Below are 21781 nucleotides of genomic sequence, written 5' to 3' on the forward strand. Positions count from 1 at the left end.
AGACACTGGATATTGATGTTACAAATCCAACGCCGAAAGAATTACTTCATTATCATTTTTAGAAAAAAAGTTGTGTCAAACGGACTGTCACTCTTTAAAATATTGAATTTTATTATGTACCACTTTTCGGAGGAGATAAAAAAAATTGACATAAATATATTTTTTTTTAGATTAAAAAATATAGTTACAAAGTAGGAACAAAGTATTCAAAATCACTAGTTTATGTCATCTTGAAATTATTTATAGTTTTGGAGATATAGTCACTTGAACGTAACGTTTGTTGCAAAAATATTGATTTCAGTGTCAAAATTGGTCAAAAAGTGGAACCCATTATTGTGAGATCACGCTTGGGACTTGTAGGGGCATCCCCTTTTCAGAACTGAACAAAAACTGGGAAAAAAAAATGTTACAAAATTGTCAGAAAGCTACAAAACTTTGGTGGCTGCAAATGCTTCACATTGAATTTTAATTTCTTTTTCAAAAGGTATTTTAATTTAAATTATTTTAATAGTGATCCCCCTGCCGTCGCCTGGCAGTGCCCAAAATTTGGAAAGTATTCCGCAATCCCTGCATGCTCCTATCCCACAAACTCAGAACGTATATAATGTTTAGTAATTCATTGACCCCATCTGATTATAACGTATAAACAAAATTCAATCTTGGCCTAACATCAGGCATTGGTGTTTATTGATCATTTACTGCCAAAACATTATTAAGGATTGAATCAATTCAGGAAGTACAATCATGTGATCTTGGTGCGCTTGACTAATTTTTGTTTCCAGCTACAACTCCTTCAAACTGTAATTATTGTAGACTTGAATCAATTCAGGAAGTACAATCACCGTCAGAGAATGTTGAACCACTTTGAGTGTCATCAAAAGTGAATAACAAGATTTCAGATTTAGCAATAAAAATGTTGGTTCAGGGGTCAATTTTCTTGTGCAGCTTCTAAGCTGAACGTTGTCGGCATTGCCCACTTCCGGAACACATTTCACACTCACTTGAATCCCCAGCAACATGACTTAAACAGTATTTGATTCGATCTTCAACTATATTCTGCAAAAAAACAACTTAATGAAAACAAAGCACAACATAAAAGAAGCATACACTGCTAAGCAAATGTAGTATACAGAGTCGCATCGAATTACACTTAGCCTCAAAGAATTTAAAGCAGCAAATAAATATAATGCTCAATTACATAATTTTAAATCCTCCAAAGTTTCAAACGCCACATGCAGGTATTTTTTGTTACATGATCAAGCATAACTACAAAGGCAATGATATCTAAGGTCTAACCCAACAACCTAAAGGATGTATCAAACTCATTACATGTATCAGAAAAATCTGTGAATTATTTCTATTATTCGGTCCAATTTAATTGGCATGATAAATTGGAGCATTTAACCCGAATAACTTGTTTAAACCCTGTTAAGATTTTTTAATGTTACAGAACATATGTTTGGAAATATGATAAATGTGGTTTATGCATAGAAGTGCTTATTCTAAATGGTGCAGTAATGACCAGCCCTGTTTGTCTATGCTTTGTTGGGTGAATGAAATTGGAACCATTATGAATCTACATGACATCTTAATAAATTTATTGCATGAGACTGATATGTGATTACAGGTTCAATGCAGAAATAAGCATAATAACTCCCTCAATTAAACTTGCAAATTGAAAATCAAGCTTCCAAAAAGTAAGGAGTGATATTTTTACTGATTACTGGCAGAGTTGATCTTTCAACTGACATGTGAAAAGTGAGGATGCCTTTGCTATGGTTTAGTTGTTGAATGTGCAAATGCACTTTGGTCCGTCGATTATGGCAATCATGAACACAATAGAAAGTGGACGTGGATGCCAATTGCACAGGTGTTAACCTGACAATAATGATGTGGTAAGGCCAGTGGTGGATAACATGGCAGTGTCTTCCAACCTGGAATGATAAGTTTGGTTGTAATTGTAACAGTTAAAAATGACTACAGAAAGGGTAACAATGATGTGGATTTAACCAATATGTGATGTGACTTGCCAAACTGAAAAGATATTTTGAAGATTGGAGAGTCAAACAACATTACAGAAGATATCAGAGAAAGAGGCATCATCGATAAAGAAGAAATGCAAATGTGTAAGAATAATGTAGCGGGGGCTGAACAATACCATTAAGTTACAAGAACTTGAGCTAAGCTGTTAAAAGTAAAACGTTCATCAATAGCAAATACCTACAGACAATGAACGAATCTAGGGGATGAGGTGCTGCCATTGGGTTGCTAGATGGACAACAACAACTATGCCAAAGATTTTGTCCATGAAATAAAGGAAAAACACAATCCCTTATATCCAGCTGGACCTCTGATGGACATATTTGGATTTGGAAAAGATACTGAAGCAATAGAAGACAAATTGAACTGCAAACACTTTTCTTTAAATGTTGAACTTCAGTACGATATAAGGCTCTCTCCATGTGTGTAATATAACTCTGAGTGGTGTGTACATGATTTTATTTTGTGTTGGGTGAATTTCTGGTTACATGACCTAGAAAGTAAGTTGTATATTTGTGTTTATTCTGATTATGGAATCTCAGATCAGACTCCAGGGAGGTGGTAATGGTAATCATTCCTTATCCGTCAATATTAATATGGTCTTCAAGTTGATAGCTCCTTGATAGGATTCTTTACCTTAAATTGATAGGTTGTGGACAATTGTTTTTTGAATTAAAATAAAGTTTACCTTCTTAAGTTGAGCCAAGCATAGAACTGATGGTAAGACGGTGTTAGATGAAGGGGTCAAACAGTTTCTCTGATTTTGCTTCTACTAGGGTGTCTATTATAGATGCTCGTAAGAGTAGGTTCATGCAACAAAACTCAGATTGAATCTTGCAGTATAATTGAATTTTAAGGTGCTTGATTTCATGGCCAACCCAAGTGTGCTAAGAACAAAGCTTAGTTGGCAATGATGCAAAAGTGCTTTATATTAGTCTAGGCAAAATAATGAGGTGGTCAGGTTGACCATTTTTCTTCCAGAGGAAGCTAGAATATTGTCTTGGTTGCATGAGGATTTCTTATTATAAATCTGGATTGGTAAGTAGGGAATTATTTGAAGAGAGCTTTCAGGCCAACAAATGTGTCCAAACATTATTATTAGAAGCAGGTAAATTTCAATTACTTGAAACCAGTATATGTTTTGTCACCAAGTATTATGCAAAGTTTCAGGAGCTTTTAAGCATGTGGACTTCCAAAGTAAATCGATTTCTGATTGGATGAAATCTATCCATTGCAAGGTTAGTCAGAATTGTAGAGCCACCAGATTATAAAGAGTTTGACATGTACAGTACACAAAAGCCCAGCCTTTAGTAAATCAAAAATCTCATGATAAGGAGGGAGAGTTACTAAAGGATGCAATGAGCAATACTAAGGAGACAAGCCTCCTTTCTGCAAAAGATTTCAAGCAATATTACTGTAAAGTGAACTTGAAACATCAAATTCAAAGAGCAGATAAAACACTACCAAAATGAATGGTGCCAAAGACAAACAGTTACATGCCATAAAACACTAAGAAAAATGCTGAAAGAATAAATAAGGTAATCGGCAAGAAAGTGTTTTCAGTGGAGATCAGTACATAGCTAACTGTCCTCAATAGAAACAATGCCCACAAATCACTGAATCAAATCTTGAGAGAAAAACTGCAAGTATGTATACAGCAGTGGATGACAAGCATGTAGCACATCAACTATGGTGGTTGGAAGTAACAGATGAAATTCATGATGCCAATGCTTATGTTCTATTAGATCGAGAAAAAAGGAATACATTTGTTTCTCCATCAACATTAAGTAGATGTGATATAGTGGTGGATAAATGTTGGTCAGTATATTTGTCCCTGCATATTTTAATGGGACTCGTGCAATGGGTACTGTCAAATGCAAAAAGGGCAACAAGTCTTAACATATGAAGAGATGAGTAACTCCAACACATTGAAACTGAGATACCAAACCATTATCCCAGGTTAAATTTTCGAACAAAATTTCCATCCTTCATTCCAAGGAAAGGACCTTCAGGATTCCAAGGAACAATACATACTCTTCATTTCCCCAGCAGTCACCAAAAACCTATAACAGATTTGTCACTGCATATTTAATGTGACTCACCCAATGGTTATTGACAAATGTCCCAACAGTTGGATAAGTTGTCAGTGGGTTTGCTTTGCATTTGTGAGGTGCAGCTCTCTTGTATGATGCGGGTTTTTGGGTTTTGGTGTACTTTTAATTTTAAAATACATATGGAGAAAAGACAAAACTAGAGAAAAATGAATAGCAGAAACCCTAGTGGCAGACATACTAATACCAAATAAAACTTCAAGCCTGACAACAATTACAAGGGGGTTTTACCATTATGTAAATTTCAATATGCAATGACAATGTGAGAAAGAGAGAAATTTTGAGTACAGAGAGTTAACTCCAACACATTCAAACTAAGACACCAAAGCCTGCTTGTTTATCATTACAACAATTGCATAGATTAATAAGCATTTAAACAAATAACAGATGATTGCCACTGAGACATAAAGAGATTACCAATTTGACATACAAAAAGTGAAAATCAATAATAACTACTCGAAAACACATTAAAAACATATGAGAGCTAAAAGTATTTTGTATATTTTTATGAAATCTACAATTTCGGAAACCCTTTTTGTACAATGGGTAAAGCCATAAGTCATCAAAATTTCTCTCTCAAAATTCTTCGAAGTTTCCCCTCAATAAAAGTCCCCATTACATTATTAATAACTTTGTACTTATAAATTTCGCAAGATAACTACCTAGTAACTACACCTGAAATACAATGTTTTTTAAAACAGTAAACCTTAGCTACAATAAGTGACATAAGTCACTTTTACAAAAAAGTAATTCGAAACTTATGAGTTATATTGAAGTATTTTTCATTTCTGTCTTCTCTATTTTCTCTCATAAAAAAATCACTATTTGAAATGAATAGATACTCATGAAGCTCCTCATAAGGATAAAAATGCTCCAATATTGTAATATGACTTACATTAGTGCATCACATATTAGCATAAATAGTGTTTGTTCATGTGAAAGTTAGCATGTTGCATGATAGAAGATGCACAGACTTCATTCGCACTGCAGAATGTACCACAGATCAAAACATCTATGCCATTGGAAGCAATGCGTTAACAAACTTCAGTCCTGGCTTCTTAACAAAGCTATTGGTCTAACCATGCCTAGAATTGTACTCGCCAAGACAATATCCCAAGCTCTCCTCAAGTGTCACAACTTCCACTTTTATTGTAGGTTCTAGCAACTTTGAGCTTGCATGTCACATTCTTTTCTTGGGAGTGCCGCAAGTTAGAATGCTAATACATTGGATTTTGCATCATGACATGACTCATCCAAAAGGATAGCCTTTGACCACCATAAAGATTTTGGACACAACAATGTTTTCTCACCCTCACACCCTTAAATACTGGATTATGGTCCATCAAGCTTGCTAAAGCTTCTAGGGATAATTTATGTTGAATTTGTAGCTGCGAGATAGATCATTACATCTGATGATGAAGTGTTACCTGATTCTCTTTTGGCTCCAGTTACTCATCTATGGATGATTTCTGTGGATGTGATTCTGCTGTGCATCCTACTCAGATTATTCTGCTCATATGTGTTCTCAAGTTCTCTCATGACAAAGGACTTCCTTGTTAGAGTATCACACATCGATGGTTCTTCTGTCAACTATTTTATTATTGAGCTCCTTTGTTTTATTCTCATTTTCATTTCTACACAGCATTCATTATCTTCTTCTCATAGTCATCTTCTAAGTGGCATTCCAATTGCTGACAGTGATCGTATTTCATTATTTTTTATTCATTTCCATGGAGGGGTGCCATCGTCTTCATCCACCTCTTCAGTTTGTAGCATTTGCCATGTGTCCATGAAATGTTCACCATTTTGGTATTCGGCATCTTTTCTTTCGCTTGATTCAAAGCATAGTGAGTGATTGAGATATACAGACCAGAAGATTATGCGTACAGCATATAGTAGATTTTATTGAAAATGTTCCGTTCTTTGATAGATAAGTTTTGTTCTTTGTGCAACTGGTTTTAATATCGTCAGTCCTGATAAGAGATATTGTGTGTGCAGCATATATTCTACAGGAGTTTTCGTTTATCAGTTATATTTAGATATAAGCAGAGATTATATTCTTTGGTGATCGGTGAATTGCATATTATGTTTTAGTCTCAGTGAATTGCTTTAATCCTTTTATATTGTATACTTGGGGAATTTCAGTTGATGGAGTTACATTATTGATTGTCAAATTGTGACATCAATAAAAAGAGAGATTTTTGTAATTATTTTGAATCCAAATAAAAGGCATCTCAATTTTTCTGGGTTGGGTTGTTTCCCTCAGTGAGGAGGGTTTTTCCCAGGGTAATAATTGTTCCCTGTTTGTTAATCTCAATTCTTAATTTTTCTTGTCTTTTGGTTCTAAATTTGACAAATGCAAAGTAATATTCAATCAAATCGAATGAAGTTGTCAAATAAATGCAACTGTCACATACAAAATTATCGCCACCCCTTACAAAAGTGGACATTTCCAATGACACCTTCACTACTACCTTTGTCTCTAACCACCATTTGCTCAAATGATCCAATCAAATAGAAAACATCCATGCCATTTCTTTTATAGCTTTGTAGGCATAGATGGTGCGTTCATAAAATTCATTAAATTTTACTGTGGCATTTTGGTAAAATCAAACATTTTGCATGTATGTTTATAATCATTTCCGACAAAAATATTTGTCAAATACCCTCAATCTGCCATGTTTTTGTGGTTGTTCATATCCTGTGACAAAGCTCCCATTCAAGTGTAAGCAAGGAAGATGATGGCATATTTTGAGATACTTGGTATGAGATCTACCAATAGCATTACTTTAAAGTTTCGAAATCCCTTTCAACTAATCGATTTTGCATATCTTATAATCATTACATTGTGAGATGACACCTCCTAGAGCTTATCTAGACATTTGAACCATGTTGTAATCCCAATTTGTTCCCAAAGTCAGACATTGCTTTTGTCTTAATTTCAATTTCATTGACCAAATTAAATTCCTCAAAAGAATTCCATGAATTTGGTATCACCTCAATCCCCTACACCGGTATTATAAATACTCTCAACTATGGTAGTCCACTTTTCCTCATGATACCTCGCTATTACATCCCAATTTTTGCTTAATTTTTAAACTGCTCATATAGCCATTGAATGCTTTTCATGTGAAGTCAGTTGACAGTTAAAATTGGTTTTGATCATGTGAAATAGATAGATGGTTAGCCATTTGAATTTCATGTGAACATGACATGTTAGTTATTAGTTAAGATGATGTTATATTACTATTTTGAAATATTGAGGAAATTGTCTATTCTTTCATAAGAAGTGAAAAGGTAGTTAGCCATTATGATTACGATGAATAGCTTGTTAAAATGGTTTTGAATATTTGAACAATATGATATTATTGTGGAGGATTTTCTTCTTGCAAGAGCACATCGAAGGCGGGAAGCATCGTCAAGAAAGGAGTTGGGTGAGGGACACCACTTCGTTTAGGAGTCGATGGGTATGATACCTAACCACCAAGGCTAAGGAATAAAATGGCTAGGCAAGCAAGAGTATGTTAAGGACTACCATGAGCTAATCGGTCAATAATTGTGCACTAATAAGAAAACACTAAGCATTTAATTATATTGCAATACCTTTTGTTATGTGATGATCTCAGAACTTCATGTGATGTTATCATGCCTTAGTACATTAGTGTCATATCACATCATATGTGTGTGTGTGTGTGTGTGTGTGTGTGTGGATAGGTGGCAGATAACACTAATGTACTAAGTAATAATTCTTGGCAATAGACTATTTTTTTCTCTTTGAGCGACCAAATTTCTATATTGCTCTCATCAGCCTTTTATTATTTATTTATTTTGAATGGCCATATTATCAATATTATTATTTCCAATGAGCCGATGGCCAAAGAATCTTGTAACTCATGCCACCTTTGCATCTTGCTCGTAACTGAGCTGAGAAGCCTACATTTCTCATGATAGATCTTGATTGTATATAACTTTTCTTCTTTGCAAAATGAGACACGATTGTTATCTCATTTTTTATCTCTATTCTGCTCTCAGTACATTTTTTGCATTTGATTCACCATTTACAGCTCTGTGTTTAGAGTTTTTACATCAATATGTAATCGATCATTGAAATTCAAAGCCTCTCGGAGAAGGCAATCTATGCGTTAGCCAAAGCTACTCATATTGTGCAAATCCAACCATCAACCAAGTCATGTTATTTTGCACATATATCAATATATATTTTGCAAATATATCGTAATGCATGACTAAAGCATTAAAGATTTTCCTATGCTATTCTTTAGTACTTGTAAATGAAATGATGATCTTCTTGTGAATGACATGATCGTGCCGAACTGCTATGTTATACTTTGAAAGTGTTACAGAAATATAAGACAGTATGGGGCAAACTTTACAATAGCATCTTGCTATATGCTTCCTACAATGAGAATTATGTATCCTGGAGATTTAGATTTATAAAGAGCGTACTTCTATACCATGTGTTTTTAGCAAGCCAGAATGGCTGATTACTGAATTGATTAAAGGAACTTTCATTTGGTTACCAATGCCATAATGGCGGATTTACTGGTTGTTGTATAAGCTTAAATATTTCTAGGTCTTTTTTTTTTGTGCCAATGCCAAGATGGCAGAAGAATGGGCCATACATATTAAGATATGATTTCACATTTCTCTTTAATAAGACAAGGCCAAATAGGCAGATTGTTGGCTGTGATTACCATTACTCATACATTCATCCGATGAATCATCTAGGAAGACCAGTATGGTCGAGATGGAGGGTGTGAACAAAGGCTACTCCTGCATGATAATAGAAGGAATCATCAGTAACTCAAACAAGTAAAATTAATTTTAAAAACCGTGTCATCTCATGATAGTCCTTAATGTAGTCATGTTGTCAAGTCGAGCAGTGAGTGATCGGGTACACAATGCCTTCACAAATCCTTGGCCAAGGTAGCCTAGTGGCATGCTTGCTGCCGTGATCACTAGAGATCAAAGTGCTAGTACTTAGAAGATAGGCTGATAGAAGATGTCCATAGCCTTGTCAGCTGACTAGCCAACACTCTAACACCAGGATGCTCAATGGCTGGAGAGTAGTACCCCAAGCCTGATTCCCATGGTAGGCAGGGCCTTTCTTGGTAGAAATTGTGTGGAGATACTAAGAGTTTGCTGTTGGGAGGTTAAGCACAATGACAATGCTTCTCCTCTCCTCCAATAGCTAAGGCTTGTACAACTCAAGGTCAAAGTCTTTTGCAATCATCTATAAACCAAGTACTTTACTTTTTATTTATGCTCTGCATTTCCAATTAATTATTATAGTTAGATGATATGGTTAGTTTCTCTTTACTTGGATTAAAGCAGATAGTTCAGCTAATCGTTTTCTTGTTTATATTAATGATAGGAAAATGATATAAATGCATAAGTAGTTATAATTGTCTTTCATATTACATTGGAAAGAATGTTATTTTTAGATATTTCCAAGTTATTTAATTAGTATGAAATTTTAGCATGTTGCACTCGCAATCCTAAATCTTTCTCCAAATATTTGCATGAAGATTGACTTGCATAAACTTTTCTAATGTTTTGCTTTGCATAGGCACAGAGGTATCCATGCAATTGTTGGGGGATTTGACTTAAGACCTATTGAGTCAATGGATTTGAAAGTTTTGAAAGCCTTATTAACAAATCCTTTTTATTCATGTACTACAATCATAACACACTGTGAGATGGCAGCTCCTTAAGCCTCTTTGTCTATGTTTCCACATTTTGCAAGCATGTCTAGCAAGGTAGTTGGAACTATAACATCTAACAAAAAATCCCTTTTGTCATGCTTTTGTAGGTTCCCCTTCATTTGATACAATGCAAGCTTGTGTTATGTCCTGCATACCCATCCCTATATTTTGTGAGCAAAATGTTGGGTCCCCTCTTTTCGCTTTTTGCCTTGTCTTGCTCAAGACAAGTCCTTTGTGTTTTGCTTCGATTCTCAATGTTGGGGTCCCCGCATCCCTGTCTAGGTTGTTGGTCCCTTGTGTGTGGAAGAAGAAAGTAAGGATTCCCGACCTCATGCCAAGGGGCCTACGACTGATGAAATGGTAATCTCCGAATATGTTAGGAACCCTTTCCCTCATGTCTTTTGTGGCAGGAAAAGGCTTTTGTGGTCTACGAGCAAACACGTGGCAAGGTTTATTAATGAGGGACAAGTACAATTAATACACATTTTAATTACCGTGATAGACAGGTTATTTTGGACGTCTAAAGGGATCAATTGTCGCTTTATTCTCTACAAGAAAAGTTTTCATTTTGGGTTGCCACCTTGCCTACAAGCGATCATTTCTCAAGTATGCAAGTACTCTAGTGGGTCGGACTAGTTATGGTTCATGTTCGAACAAGGGCTGGTCCTAGTGCTGCGACACCTGTACAAGTTAGTGTTCCAGATTGGTGTTTTGCTCTTTGCTTTCATTGTTTGTAGTTCGTGGTTTTCTTTGGTTTCTTGTCACTCATCCTTTTCTTTCTTTGTCTTGTCAATGTTGTTTTGGTTTTGGTTTTCGCTTGTTCTACCTACGAGGGGGTTGTTTAAGCATTTGTCGCTCGACTTTCTTTTGTTGTGTTGTCATTTTGTTTCACTTGGTTGTTTGTTGCATGGTGGAACTTTTTGACTCCACCCTCCTCACATGCAAAAATAAACTTTCCTCCCACGAGATATACTCAGTAGCTTGTGTTCGGACCACTAGTTGGTGGTTTGAGCTCATGATACAAGATATATTCCGCTAGAGGAAGGTGAGCTTCATTCTGCTACTGCTTTTTTTTTGGGTTGTGTGGTTTGGTGGTGAAAGCTCGCTTCTTTTGGCTTTTTTGAGTCTGGCCTTGTCAAGAGAGTAGTTTGCATTGTGAGCACCCTCTGGTGCCCGTTTTTAATCCTTGTTTTGGGTGGGGTGTAATATCCCCCTAGTAACGAAATCTAATATATATGTGATATCTAGTTGATCATTAGATGAATAAATAGTTATCGAGGAAAATTACAGTTTACCAAACTGATCAATGTTTATATTAGGCAAAAATAATATTCACTCATAATTCAAATACCATTCAATATTAATCAATATTCAAAATAATATGTATAATGACTAGTATTTAACACATAATAAAAGTAATACAAGCGTAGAGTGGAAATATCATGTAAATTCACAGAGATATAACATGCTAACCATACAGGATAGTACAATTGAGATACATATGAAGTAAAACACAGAGCATACCATTCATACCACAATACCAGTAGGCGAGGAAATGATTTCTTTATTAATACCCAAAATCAACATGAGTACATTGACAATATTCCAAATATTTATAGAAGGGTCGGTTGGTTGGAAACCAACCAGTGCATCCCCTCACCTCCTAACTACCCAACCCGACTAGCTTTAACAAGTACTAAACATAATAATTACTTTATTCCGACTACATCTATTCCCCACAAAAAAAGAAGTTGTCTTCCAAATGACTGCAGAACATGAAAACAAAACAAAAAAAATTGACTTCAAGAAGAAGGATGGGAGGACATCCCTGTGCTCGAAGCTCCCCTTAGCTTTTGCAGATCTCGTTCAACTGTCTTCTACTTTGTCCGAACACCTTGCAATACCCATAAAGCATCCATCTTCTTGGCTTCTGCAGTGGCGACCTTGCTCTCCAATTTAGCGTTTTCAATGTTCCAGGCTTCCTGCTTGGCAACTTTCTCAGCTGCCCATTGATTTTGAAGATTCTTCCTTTCCATCCCCTAAGCTTTAGCTAGGCTTTTCTCTTGTTGAAGTTTTCAAAAGGTTCCCCAAAAGGCGACCTCCATAGACGTAAGTGCCTCTATGAGAGGTGATTGTTCCTATCTAATGGAAATGATAGAACTGCCCGTCCACATAGTAGCCATTTCCTCTAAATATCCACCCTGTTCTAGAAGTCCCCAATCTGTATGGCAGTCAATCTACATAAAGGCGACCAACACCTTTGTTATTGCTATGACAGGTTCTAGATTTTGAGCCCTAGCCTGCTGCATGAGCTTTCTAGTAGAATGCTCCATGGCATGAAGCTTTGTGAGGAACAATTTGGCCTTGGATGCAAAAGAGGCTGTATCTAGTAGTTCCCCACGCTCACTTTGTATCTCTACTTGTTCCTCAGCAACTGCCTCTAAGGGTGAAGACACCATGCCTTCTTCCTCGAGTAACTTGTTAGCCTCTTCTAGGACTGTATTTGCCTTAGCCACATCCGTACCAGCCATTGCCGTCATGCTTTCTTGAATGCGAATTTCCCCGATTTGTTTATCCTCTCCTCCTACTGGCTATACCACAAGAGCAACCGGATGGACTATTTCTAGGCCAAGAGGTGTTTGTAACCTCACTTTATGGGCACACTTTGGCTGGCATCTTAAGTCGATTACCTCAGTACGGGAGTATTGTTCCGGGTAGATAAGTGGCGCCAACCTCAGAATTGATATTCTCGACACCCTCTACATTGGAAGTTGTTGCGTGCTGCCTGCTCCTTGATTTAGTTTAGAATCATCTGCTATAGTAATTCCTTCCGGATCACCAGTCAAGTTAGGGTAAATCTCTAGGGATTTTGATATCCCTGTTGAGAGTGGACCCTCCGCAGGTGGTAAAAAAGTAACATCCTTTAGAGTCCCCTGTAGGTGACTTAGGCGGATTTTTGCTTCTTGTGAGTCTGAGGAAGATGAATTCATGTCGTTGCCTTCCTCTTCTGGACTCCCTTCATCCTCTTCATCCCCTGCTTCTTCAATCACCGCTGTTAGTTTCGATTTCTTTTTATTGGGTTCACCTCCATTGTGAGATCCTACACCCATGGTATCCAAATGGAGCCAGTATGTCATAGCCGGTTTGTAGGGTTCTACTCCATTAGTAGGTACCAGTGTCTCTCAGTGCTCACTACTCACTTGAGTGCACACTGTTTCTAAGAACAAGGCTACCGTATGATGAGGCATATAAAAGGCTTTGTGTTTCAACTCCATGAATTCCCGAAGTCTATCAAAAAGAAATTTAGCCCAATTATATGCCTGCCCTTTATACACTCCATCTACTACAAGTAACATCCAAAGAGCAATGTCGGATGTGCAGCTGCCCATAGTGAGCTTTCTCTTAACCAAATCTACAACATACTGCCATTCATCATTTTCTATGAAACTTTTCTTCAGACCTCTGTTCTTCAAGATTCCTTCCCATTCTAGACTTGTAAGATCTTTCCAACGCATTAGTTTCAACCATTTCCTCTTGTCTTCTACTGTTATAGACATTTTTTCCACTTCCTGTCCTCTATTGGGAATTCCAAAAATCCTACTTATTTCTTCTACTGAATAAGAAATTGTCACATGTTGCTGGAAGTGTTGTACTATAGATTTATGACAAGATTTCTCATTACCTGTAATTAAATTTCGTAGTATAGGCTCAAATTCTTTTCATTCAAAAATTGGCATAAAAATTATTTAGTCTACCTTTGTTGTGCACAATGCATTTTTCAGGGGATGATCCACTTCCGCTTTCTCCCACCAAGCCCTACATTCACTTCCCATCGCACTTTCAAATGTAATATTCTCAGCCGTGATTGTGATTTTCTATGTCGTTTTCCCTTTGTTTTTTGTCATCTTCCTTATTTCCTTTTTGGCTTCCAGTGCCATAGGTTTCTTCTTTTTGGAGTCAATAATGTTTCCTCTGCTTGGATTCCCTATGCTTAATTTCGCCATTGTGTGTTGATGAGTCAATTCCCAGATCTCTTGAACTGTTTGTATATGCCACCTGTACCAACCGTCCTTCTCAAGTGATCGCTTGTAACCAACATCCACGTGTAGTTCTACAGACTGTACAGATACTTCTCTTGCCTTTGTATCCCTTCGTACTTGTACGGCTACCTTATGTCCTTCCTCCCTTCGTACGGATTTCTCACGTACTCTCTAGTTTTGTTGTACGGAGTCACCTCTTGTAGACTGTTGCCATACGGATGTGTGTCTTTGCCATACGGGATTGATTTCTATGCACCTTTGTCGTACGGTTTCATGTACGGATGCTCGTACGGCTGTAAATTCTTGCTCCCATACGGATGTTGAGTGTTGTCATACGGATGTGGTCTAGAAACGTCGTACGTTGTTTTGCCATATGCTCTTCTTCTTCTATACATATGTAATCTGGAAGTAGCCCTGCATGACCACCCTTCTGCCTCGTACGGCTATCTCCTCGACTGCTCCTTCCACCCTTCCTTCTTGTTGTACGGATATCCGTACAACTACCTCAGCTGCATCTTCCTTTCCTTCTCTGTCAATTCCTTCTTTGTCAATTACGGTGATGTTTAGTGACTCCGTCTCTTTATAAGGACTTGGTTGAATTTTTTCTCCTTGGTCACTTTCTTTTTTTGCTTTTCGTCCTTTTTCCTCTTTTGTATTTATAAAATAGCTACTTACCAATTTATTTCTTTTCTCATACACTTTTAACTTGGACCCATTTACTAGGTCTCTAATAGGCTTGTTATCCAAAGTAGATAACTTTATTGCTCTATTCTCCTTTATTTATTATATTTTAAATGGTCCTAGCCATTGGACTTTAAATTTTCCTGGCTTTGTTTCATTTTTCCCATTATATCTTAGTACCAATTGTCCTTGTTTAAAATCCATTTTCTTTAACTTGCCATGCCAAAATTTTTGCCTTTGTTGGGCCACCTCTGTACTCCATTGAGCAAATGTCCTCTTTTCATCCAGTTTGAGTAAAGAACATATTCTTTCCTTGAGGCTTTCCTCATCACCCAATCTATTTTTGACTACCACCCATAAGCTTGGTACTACATGTTCCATTGGTACCACGACCTCCTGTCCGTAAGGTAAAAGGGAGTATGTCTAGTAATAGCCTTATACGTAGTCCTATATGCCCAGACTACTATCGAGATTCGTTCTTCCCAATCTTTCCCTTCTACTCCACAAGTTTTATATAGGATTGCCACTATTACTTTGTTCGTGGCCTCTACTTGGCCATTTGCTCTTGAATAATAAGGACTTGAGAAAGAAAGAAAAAATTTATACTCACTTGTAATCCTCCTGATGGTATGATTCACAAAATGTACTCCTCGGTCACTTGTTACCTAAAGTGGAATCCCGAATCTCGTGACTATTTGTTCATACAGAAATCTGGCCATGCTGAGAGTCATGTTGTCTGGGAGAGCCCGTACCTTAGCCATTTCGTTAAGTACTCTATTGCCACCACTATGTACTTACACTGATGACTTTTTCTTACCAATAAGGGTCCTACAAAATCTAGTCCCCACCGCTCAAATAATTCTTGTGGTTTGGACAGAAATAATGGTATGAAGTTTCTTTTGAGTGGTCTTCCTGCTTTCTGACAAGTGTCACAACTCTACCCATTCCGTCACATCTGCGAACAAATTCGGCCACCATAGTCCTCCGACAAGTACCTTCCTCATCGTAGTATCTGGTCCCATGTGACCTCTTGCCACTCCTTTATGGGCTTTGCTTAGAACCCCTAGAATTTCTTCCTCCATTGCACATCTTCTAAGTATTCTGTCCGGTCCCATTTTGTACAATAACCCTTCAATTAGTTGGAATGTGCTACTTTTTAAGGCAAATTTTCTCCTCTCTGCTATAGGCATTTCCTTTGGAAAGGTTGTTGTTGATAAATAGTGTCCAATTTTTTCATACCATTGAGTTAACACTGCAATCTGAAATAAGTGTGCATCTGGAAAATCCTCACACACCCCGCTACCCAAAGCTTCCCCTAACTTGATCCTTGACAACTGATCAGCAATCACATGAGATTTTCCCGACCTCACTATAATTTTAAATGTAAATTCTTGTAGTAGAATCAGACATCTACTTACTCTCCCTTGAATCACCAGTTTGTTTACTAAGTACATTAGTGCTTGGTGGTCAACAAAAAATTTAAAGAGTGTAGCTAGTAAGTAGCGTCTGAATTTTTGTACTGCATAAACCATACCTAATGCTTCCTGCTCCGTGATAATCTAGTTACGCTCTGCTTTAGATAGAAGCTTGGTTGCAAAATATACTGGATGATCCAGCCCTTCCTTGTTTGTGCCAAAGTGGCACCTATTGCATAATTGGAGGCGTCCACATGGACATGGAATTCTTTGTCCCAGTCGGAATAAATGAGGATAAGGACCCCGACTAATCTTTTCTTCAGTTCTTGGAAGGCATCTTCCTGCTCTTCCTTCCACCTAAACCGCTCATCTTTCCTAGTTAATCTCTCTAGTGGCATGATACTTCAGCAAATCCTTTTATAAATCTTCTATAGTATCCTCCATGACCCAGAAATGACTTGATACCTATTACATTGGATGATGCTTCCATTTCCATAATCACCTTGATCTTATCAGGATCTGTCTTCAATCCTTCTTTGCACATAATATGCCCAAGCAGTCTCCCGTGTGGAACTGTGAACCTGCATTTTACTGGATTGAGGGCTAATCTTGCTCTTCGACATTTCTCCATGCATTCTCCAAGAATTTTGAGGTGTTGCTCCTACCCACTATAAACCGACCAGTCATCTAAGAATGCTTTGAAATTCCCCACAGACATTCCATCGAAGATATGTAGTATGATCCTCTGAAATGTGGCTAGTGCATTGCATAGTCTGAAGGGCATCTTATTATAGGCATATACCCCATCTTCAACCACAAATGTAGTTTTTAGCTTATCTTCTTCCACAATGCTAATCTGATTGTATTCTAAAAATTTGTCCATGAAGGAATACATCTCATGGCCAGCTACCTCCTCCAAAATGCTATTAGTAAACAGAATGGGAAATGGGTCTTTTATTGTTACCACATTAAAATATCTGAAATCTACACATATCCAAAGTTGAGTGCCATCCTTCTTGAGTGATATGACTATAGGAGATACCCATTCACTTGTTTGTACTTTGAATATTATCCTTGCTTCTAAGATCTTTGTGATTTCTTCACCAACCCTTTTTGCATCGTTTTTATTTATTCTATAAGGCCTTTTCCATACTAGTCTTGCTCTGAGTACCAATGGAATCCGATGGACACACAGTTCCAAGGGTACTCCCTTCAAGTCTTTATGCGTCCAAGCAAAGACGTCCTTATACTCCAAGAAGATTCTAAGGGTTGCTACTTTCAATACTGGGTCCCAATCATCTCCTATCCATATTTCCTTGGGTTGATCTCCTTCTTCGAGGTTCAATGCCTAGAGCTTGGCCTCTTCGTATTCCACCTTTGTTCAAAAATGTGTGCAAATGTCTTGTTGAGAGTTGTCATCCCTTCCTTATACTCTATGTATCCTTCTGGGTACTATTCCTCCGACTCAAATTCTTGTACTTCCAGCATATTACATTTCGCATGGAAAACTTCATAGTCTCCCATCTGCTAGTGAAATAATCCATTAAGGGAACTTGTAATGTCTTCTGAGCATTCCCCTAATCTACGTACTCCTTTCTCATCTGGTTCCATCCCTCCATAGTCTTCTCCTTCGGAGATTGATGCCAAGTCCTGACTTACTGACTGGTTCTTGAGGTCTATGATGTACTTTCTTCCTTCCGACTCAATAGATAGTGTTTCATTTCCAATTATGGGTAGCTTTTGTTGCAACCAACCATCCCCTTCGTAATAGAGCATCGTATCCTTTCTTCTCTAGGGTGATAACCACAAAACGAGAAAATTTTGTTGCGTACCAACTATGACTTTTTGTCCCATTAGCGTCCCGATACTCTTAATTCCATGTTGGTCCGCTCCCACTAGTTGAAATGTCAGTGGCCAAAGTGTAGTTTCCCTATTTCCTTCCATGTTTCTTCTAATAAGACATTTACACTGGAACTTCCATGCACAATAGTATTTAAGAGTTTGCACCCTAGTATCTCCATCTCTACTACCGCTAGTGTTCTCCCCATCCCTATGGTGAATAAGGTATTGTCTTTTGTCTGTACTTCTCCCTCCTCTTTCTTTGAGGTTATCCCTTTCGGGTTTGCCCCCTGTGTTAGTGCTACCTGCAATTGGGGTAATGTTTCTAATAAATCACCTATTTTCACAAGGATAGTAGTTTCCAGTACTTGCCGCACAATATTCATTACACCCCTATTTGAAGTAGGCTTTTCTAGCTTTGTCTTTCCTTCCTCTCTCATGCTATCTTGAATGTGTTTCTTTGTTTCCTAAAATCTTTTAGTCTCCGTAGTAGCATCCGGATAGGTTAATTTTCCGGCTTGCATCCTGGTGACTGCAAGAGTCTCGCCTTTTGGATCTTCAATGTCTAGCATATTTACCCCCTTTTGTCTTGGGCAATTTTCATCCTCATGATTGCCTAGCCCACACCATTTGCAGAGCATCCCTCCATTTTGTCCTCCTTCGCTTTGACAATCTTGTGCAAAATGTCCCCATTCATTACATGTCCTACATTGAATCATTGGCCTCCCCTTGGAATCATACTAGAGTGGCCGCCGCGATGTGTTGTTATTGCTATTGTTGTTGCTATTATTGTTACTTCCTCTCCTATAATTTTTGTATCCTCCTAGTGAGGCTTTTGTATTCGTGTTCTTCGGCGGAGTGAAGGGAGGTGTAGACTGCCCCCCATGGTCAGGAATACTTGAGCGCTCCTTGTTTTCAGATTATAGGGGCAATCTTTATTTGCGTGCCCCAGTACCTAACAAATCTCACAAAATGCTTTCTTCGGGCATGCTCCTTTTGTATGGCCTTCTTTTTCACACTCTGTACACCAAAGTTCTCTCCCTTCTTTCTTTTTTTTTTTTAGTCCCTACCACTTCCTTCATCAACCACCTCAGGTCCTTTCTCAGGGCTTGAATGCTTTTGGATTCTTCTTCAATCTCCTCCGAGCTTTCACTTGCACTTCCATGCCCTCTTGCCTTGGAAGTTTTACTCTCGCTTCTATTGTCCATGGCACGGGTACATGCATCTCCAAAGGTCGATGGTGGGACTATCTTCATCTTTTTCCTAAGAGATGGTGTTAATCCTTCGATGAACCATCGTTTCTTTAGTCCATATGTTGGCTTGTTATCTTGTTTCCCTATCAGCTCTTTCATTCTTCTGTTGTAGGATTTAACGAATTCATTGTTCCCTTGTCTTGTGTTATAAATCTCCGTTACAATTTCATCATCATCTCTCAGGAGTTTGAATTCTTCCTCGAAAGTTGTGCAGATATTATTCCATGTGTTTTTCTTTGCTGCCTCTAAATCCGTATACCAATTAATGGAAATACCCCTTAACGTGGCCGGAAAGGCTTTTAACCATTCCGTTGCATCATTTTGTCCATTCACTTGCCATATGGCTATACATATTTTACAGTGGCAAGCGGGGTCCTCCAAGCCGTCCCCTGTGAACCTTGGTAATTTTTGTTTGTCTATTGCCATTATGTGAACACCTCCCGATGGAACACTCCCTCCCAACAAGAAGTTCGCTCTCAAGGGGGAACTACTGAAAGTATCCCCTTCTTGACTTGGCTCCTGTTAGAAGTCTCTCCCTACCAGTGTCTCTGGATTTTTGTATCCCAACTTCCTTGCTAGTGTCTCTGAGATGACCAAATTTGCTATACCTTCGATTGTATGCTCGATCAACCCTTCTTGGATTCTCGTGAAATCCTCTTGTCCTCCTTTCCAATTACGGCGTCTCTCCTCTTGCTGTTGGAGACGTAGTATCCTCAAAGTGACTTCTTCCTCAGTTTCAGTTCCCTGTACCCGCTTGGGATATATGTTTGGAATTAGGGGCATGAATCGTTTTATTGTTTGTTTCCCTTTTTGGAATCTTCACGTTCTTCGCACTCCTTGGTCTTCCTTTCCACAAATTGTTGTACTACTTGTTGTCAACTCCGTTCCCTTTGTGTCTCAGCTATTTCCTCTTCCACTCCTAACAAATTTCATGCTAACAGACGAGGGAGCTTTCCTAGAAGATCGTACACTATTGGTGGCATTGAAAGTTTTTTGTGTACCATACCTTTAAGGACCGTTCTCTTACAGGCTTCCCTTTGTACGTATTGATCGACTGCAACTTCTCAGACCGTTACCATATCATGTGTCAACTAATCTTCCCCAGTTATTTCCTCCTCTTCCCCGTCACTATTTGTTACTTGGATGAGCATTACAAAGGGCCTTCCCATTACTCCATCCTACCGACCTCTATGTTTGGACTTAGGCAACGGCGCTAAAAATGTAGAGTGGAAATATCACGTAAATTCACAGAGATATAATATGCTAACCATACAGGATAGTCCAATTGAGATACCTATGAAGTAAGACACAAAACATACCATTCATACCACAATACCAATAGGCGAGGAAATGATTTCTTTATTAATACCTAAAATCAACATGAGTACATTGACAATATTCCAAATATTTATAGAAGGGTCAGTGGGTTGGAAACCAACCAACACATTTCCTCACCTCCTGACTACCTAGCCCGACTAGCTTTAACAAGTACTAAACATAATAGTTATTTTATTCCGACTACAAGTAATACAATAATATAATAAATTATTATTATTTTATGCGATCTTAGGTAATCAGTCTTAAACAATCTAAATTTAAAAATTATTAACAAATCCCAAGCCAAATATTAATAAAAAATTATTAAACCCCTCCTTATTAAAGGATCAGTGATTTAAAGGACATATCAATGGTCACATCGTTTGTTAAAAGTATTTAAATAAGATCCATGGGAACGATATAAATACATTAAAAAAAGGAAATGATAACGGGAAGGAGCAATCAGCTAATAAAAGTTTGCACAAGGAATGCATTGACGAAATAGAAACCTTCCACCAAAGATTTCCAAGGATGACCCACCACATGGAAATTGAAGGGGAAAATGTATGGATAAAAACTAAACATTAAAAAGGACTAAAATCTCCATTCGGAAGCACTGAAGGGGAGGACAACTAAGATAAAAAGAAGCCCCATCTAGGTCAGCAAGGGAGGTTTACAAATTAATTTAGAAAGGACACCATATCATTTAAAATAAATAAAAAGTAAAATCATTAATCATTCTAAGAGAATAATGGGTAAGATGATGAAAAATATTAAGAGCTAAGGTGCCACGTGAGTGGGCTTACAAGGTAAGACAAGGTATGCATTTCTAAACTTAATTTCTTTATTTAGTATAAAGGTAACATAAGATAGGAATATATTTTATATTATTTTCTTTTAATATAAATGTTGTATAATATAGGAATGTATTGTCTATATAAAGTTATATTATTTCTTTTTTGATATATAAAGTGAACTATTTATATATATAGGCAACATAATATATGATTTAATATACAAGGATTATGTAAATGTAATTTTACATTATAAAATAATGACTTTTACATGTATACTGGAATAAACGATTGAATGAATATGATTTTATGATCGAAGTATAACTTGGTGGAGAGTGTTCATTGCAAATGTTATGGTATGATCCAAGTATAACTTGTTGGAGGGCATTCATTGTGAATTTCATAGAATAATCCAAGTATAAACTTGGTGGAGGACAATTGATATACTTGGTGGAGACTGATCCAAGTATAACTTGGTGGAGGGCATTCTTTGCGAATGTCGTAGTACAATCCAATAACTTGGTGGAGAACATTCATTACAAATGTTAATCATTTCAAATTAGACAAC

The 21781-nt window shown here is 37.4% G+C and overlaps 1 protein-coding gene across 1 annotated transcript in view; it reads right to left on the reverse strand.

Moving 5' to 3' along the window:
- Positions 1-659: 659 nt before the first annotated feature.
- Positions 660-21781, reverse strand: part of SIRB (sirohydrochlorin ferrochelatase B) — a 36315-nt gene continuing 15193 nt past the window's right edge. Inside the window, exon 6 of the mRNA XM_089825090.1 lies at positions 660-1056. Within this exon, the coding sequence (XP_089681216.1) occupies positions 949-1056 (108 nt within the window). The 3' untranslated portion in view covers positions 660-948. The remainder of the gene's footprint in view (positions 1057-21781) is intronic.

Source organism: Cupressus sempervirens, chromosome 4 (assembly GCF_028749045.1).
Source record: "Cupressus sempervirens isolate cs-2001-9-10 chromosome 4, ASM2874904v1, whole genome shotgun sequence".
In the NCBI taxonomy this organism is placed as follows: Eukaryota; Viridiplantae; Streptophyta; class Pinopsida; order Cupressales; family Cupressaceae; genus Cupressus; species Cupressus sempervirens.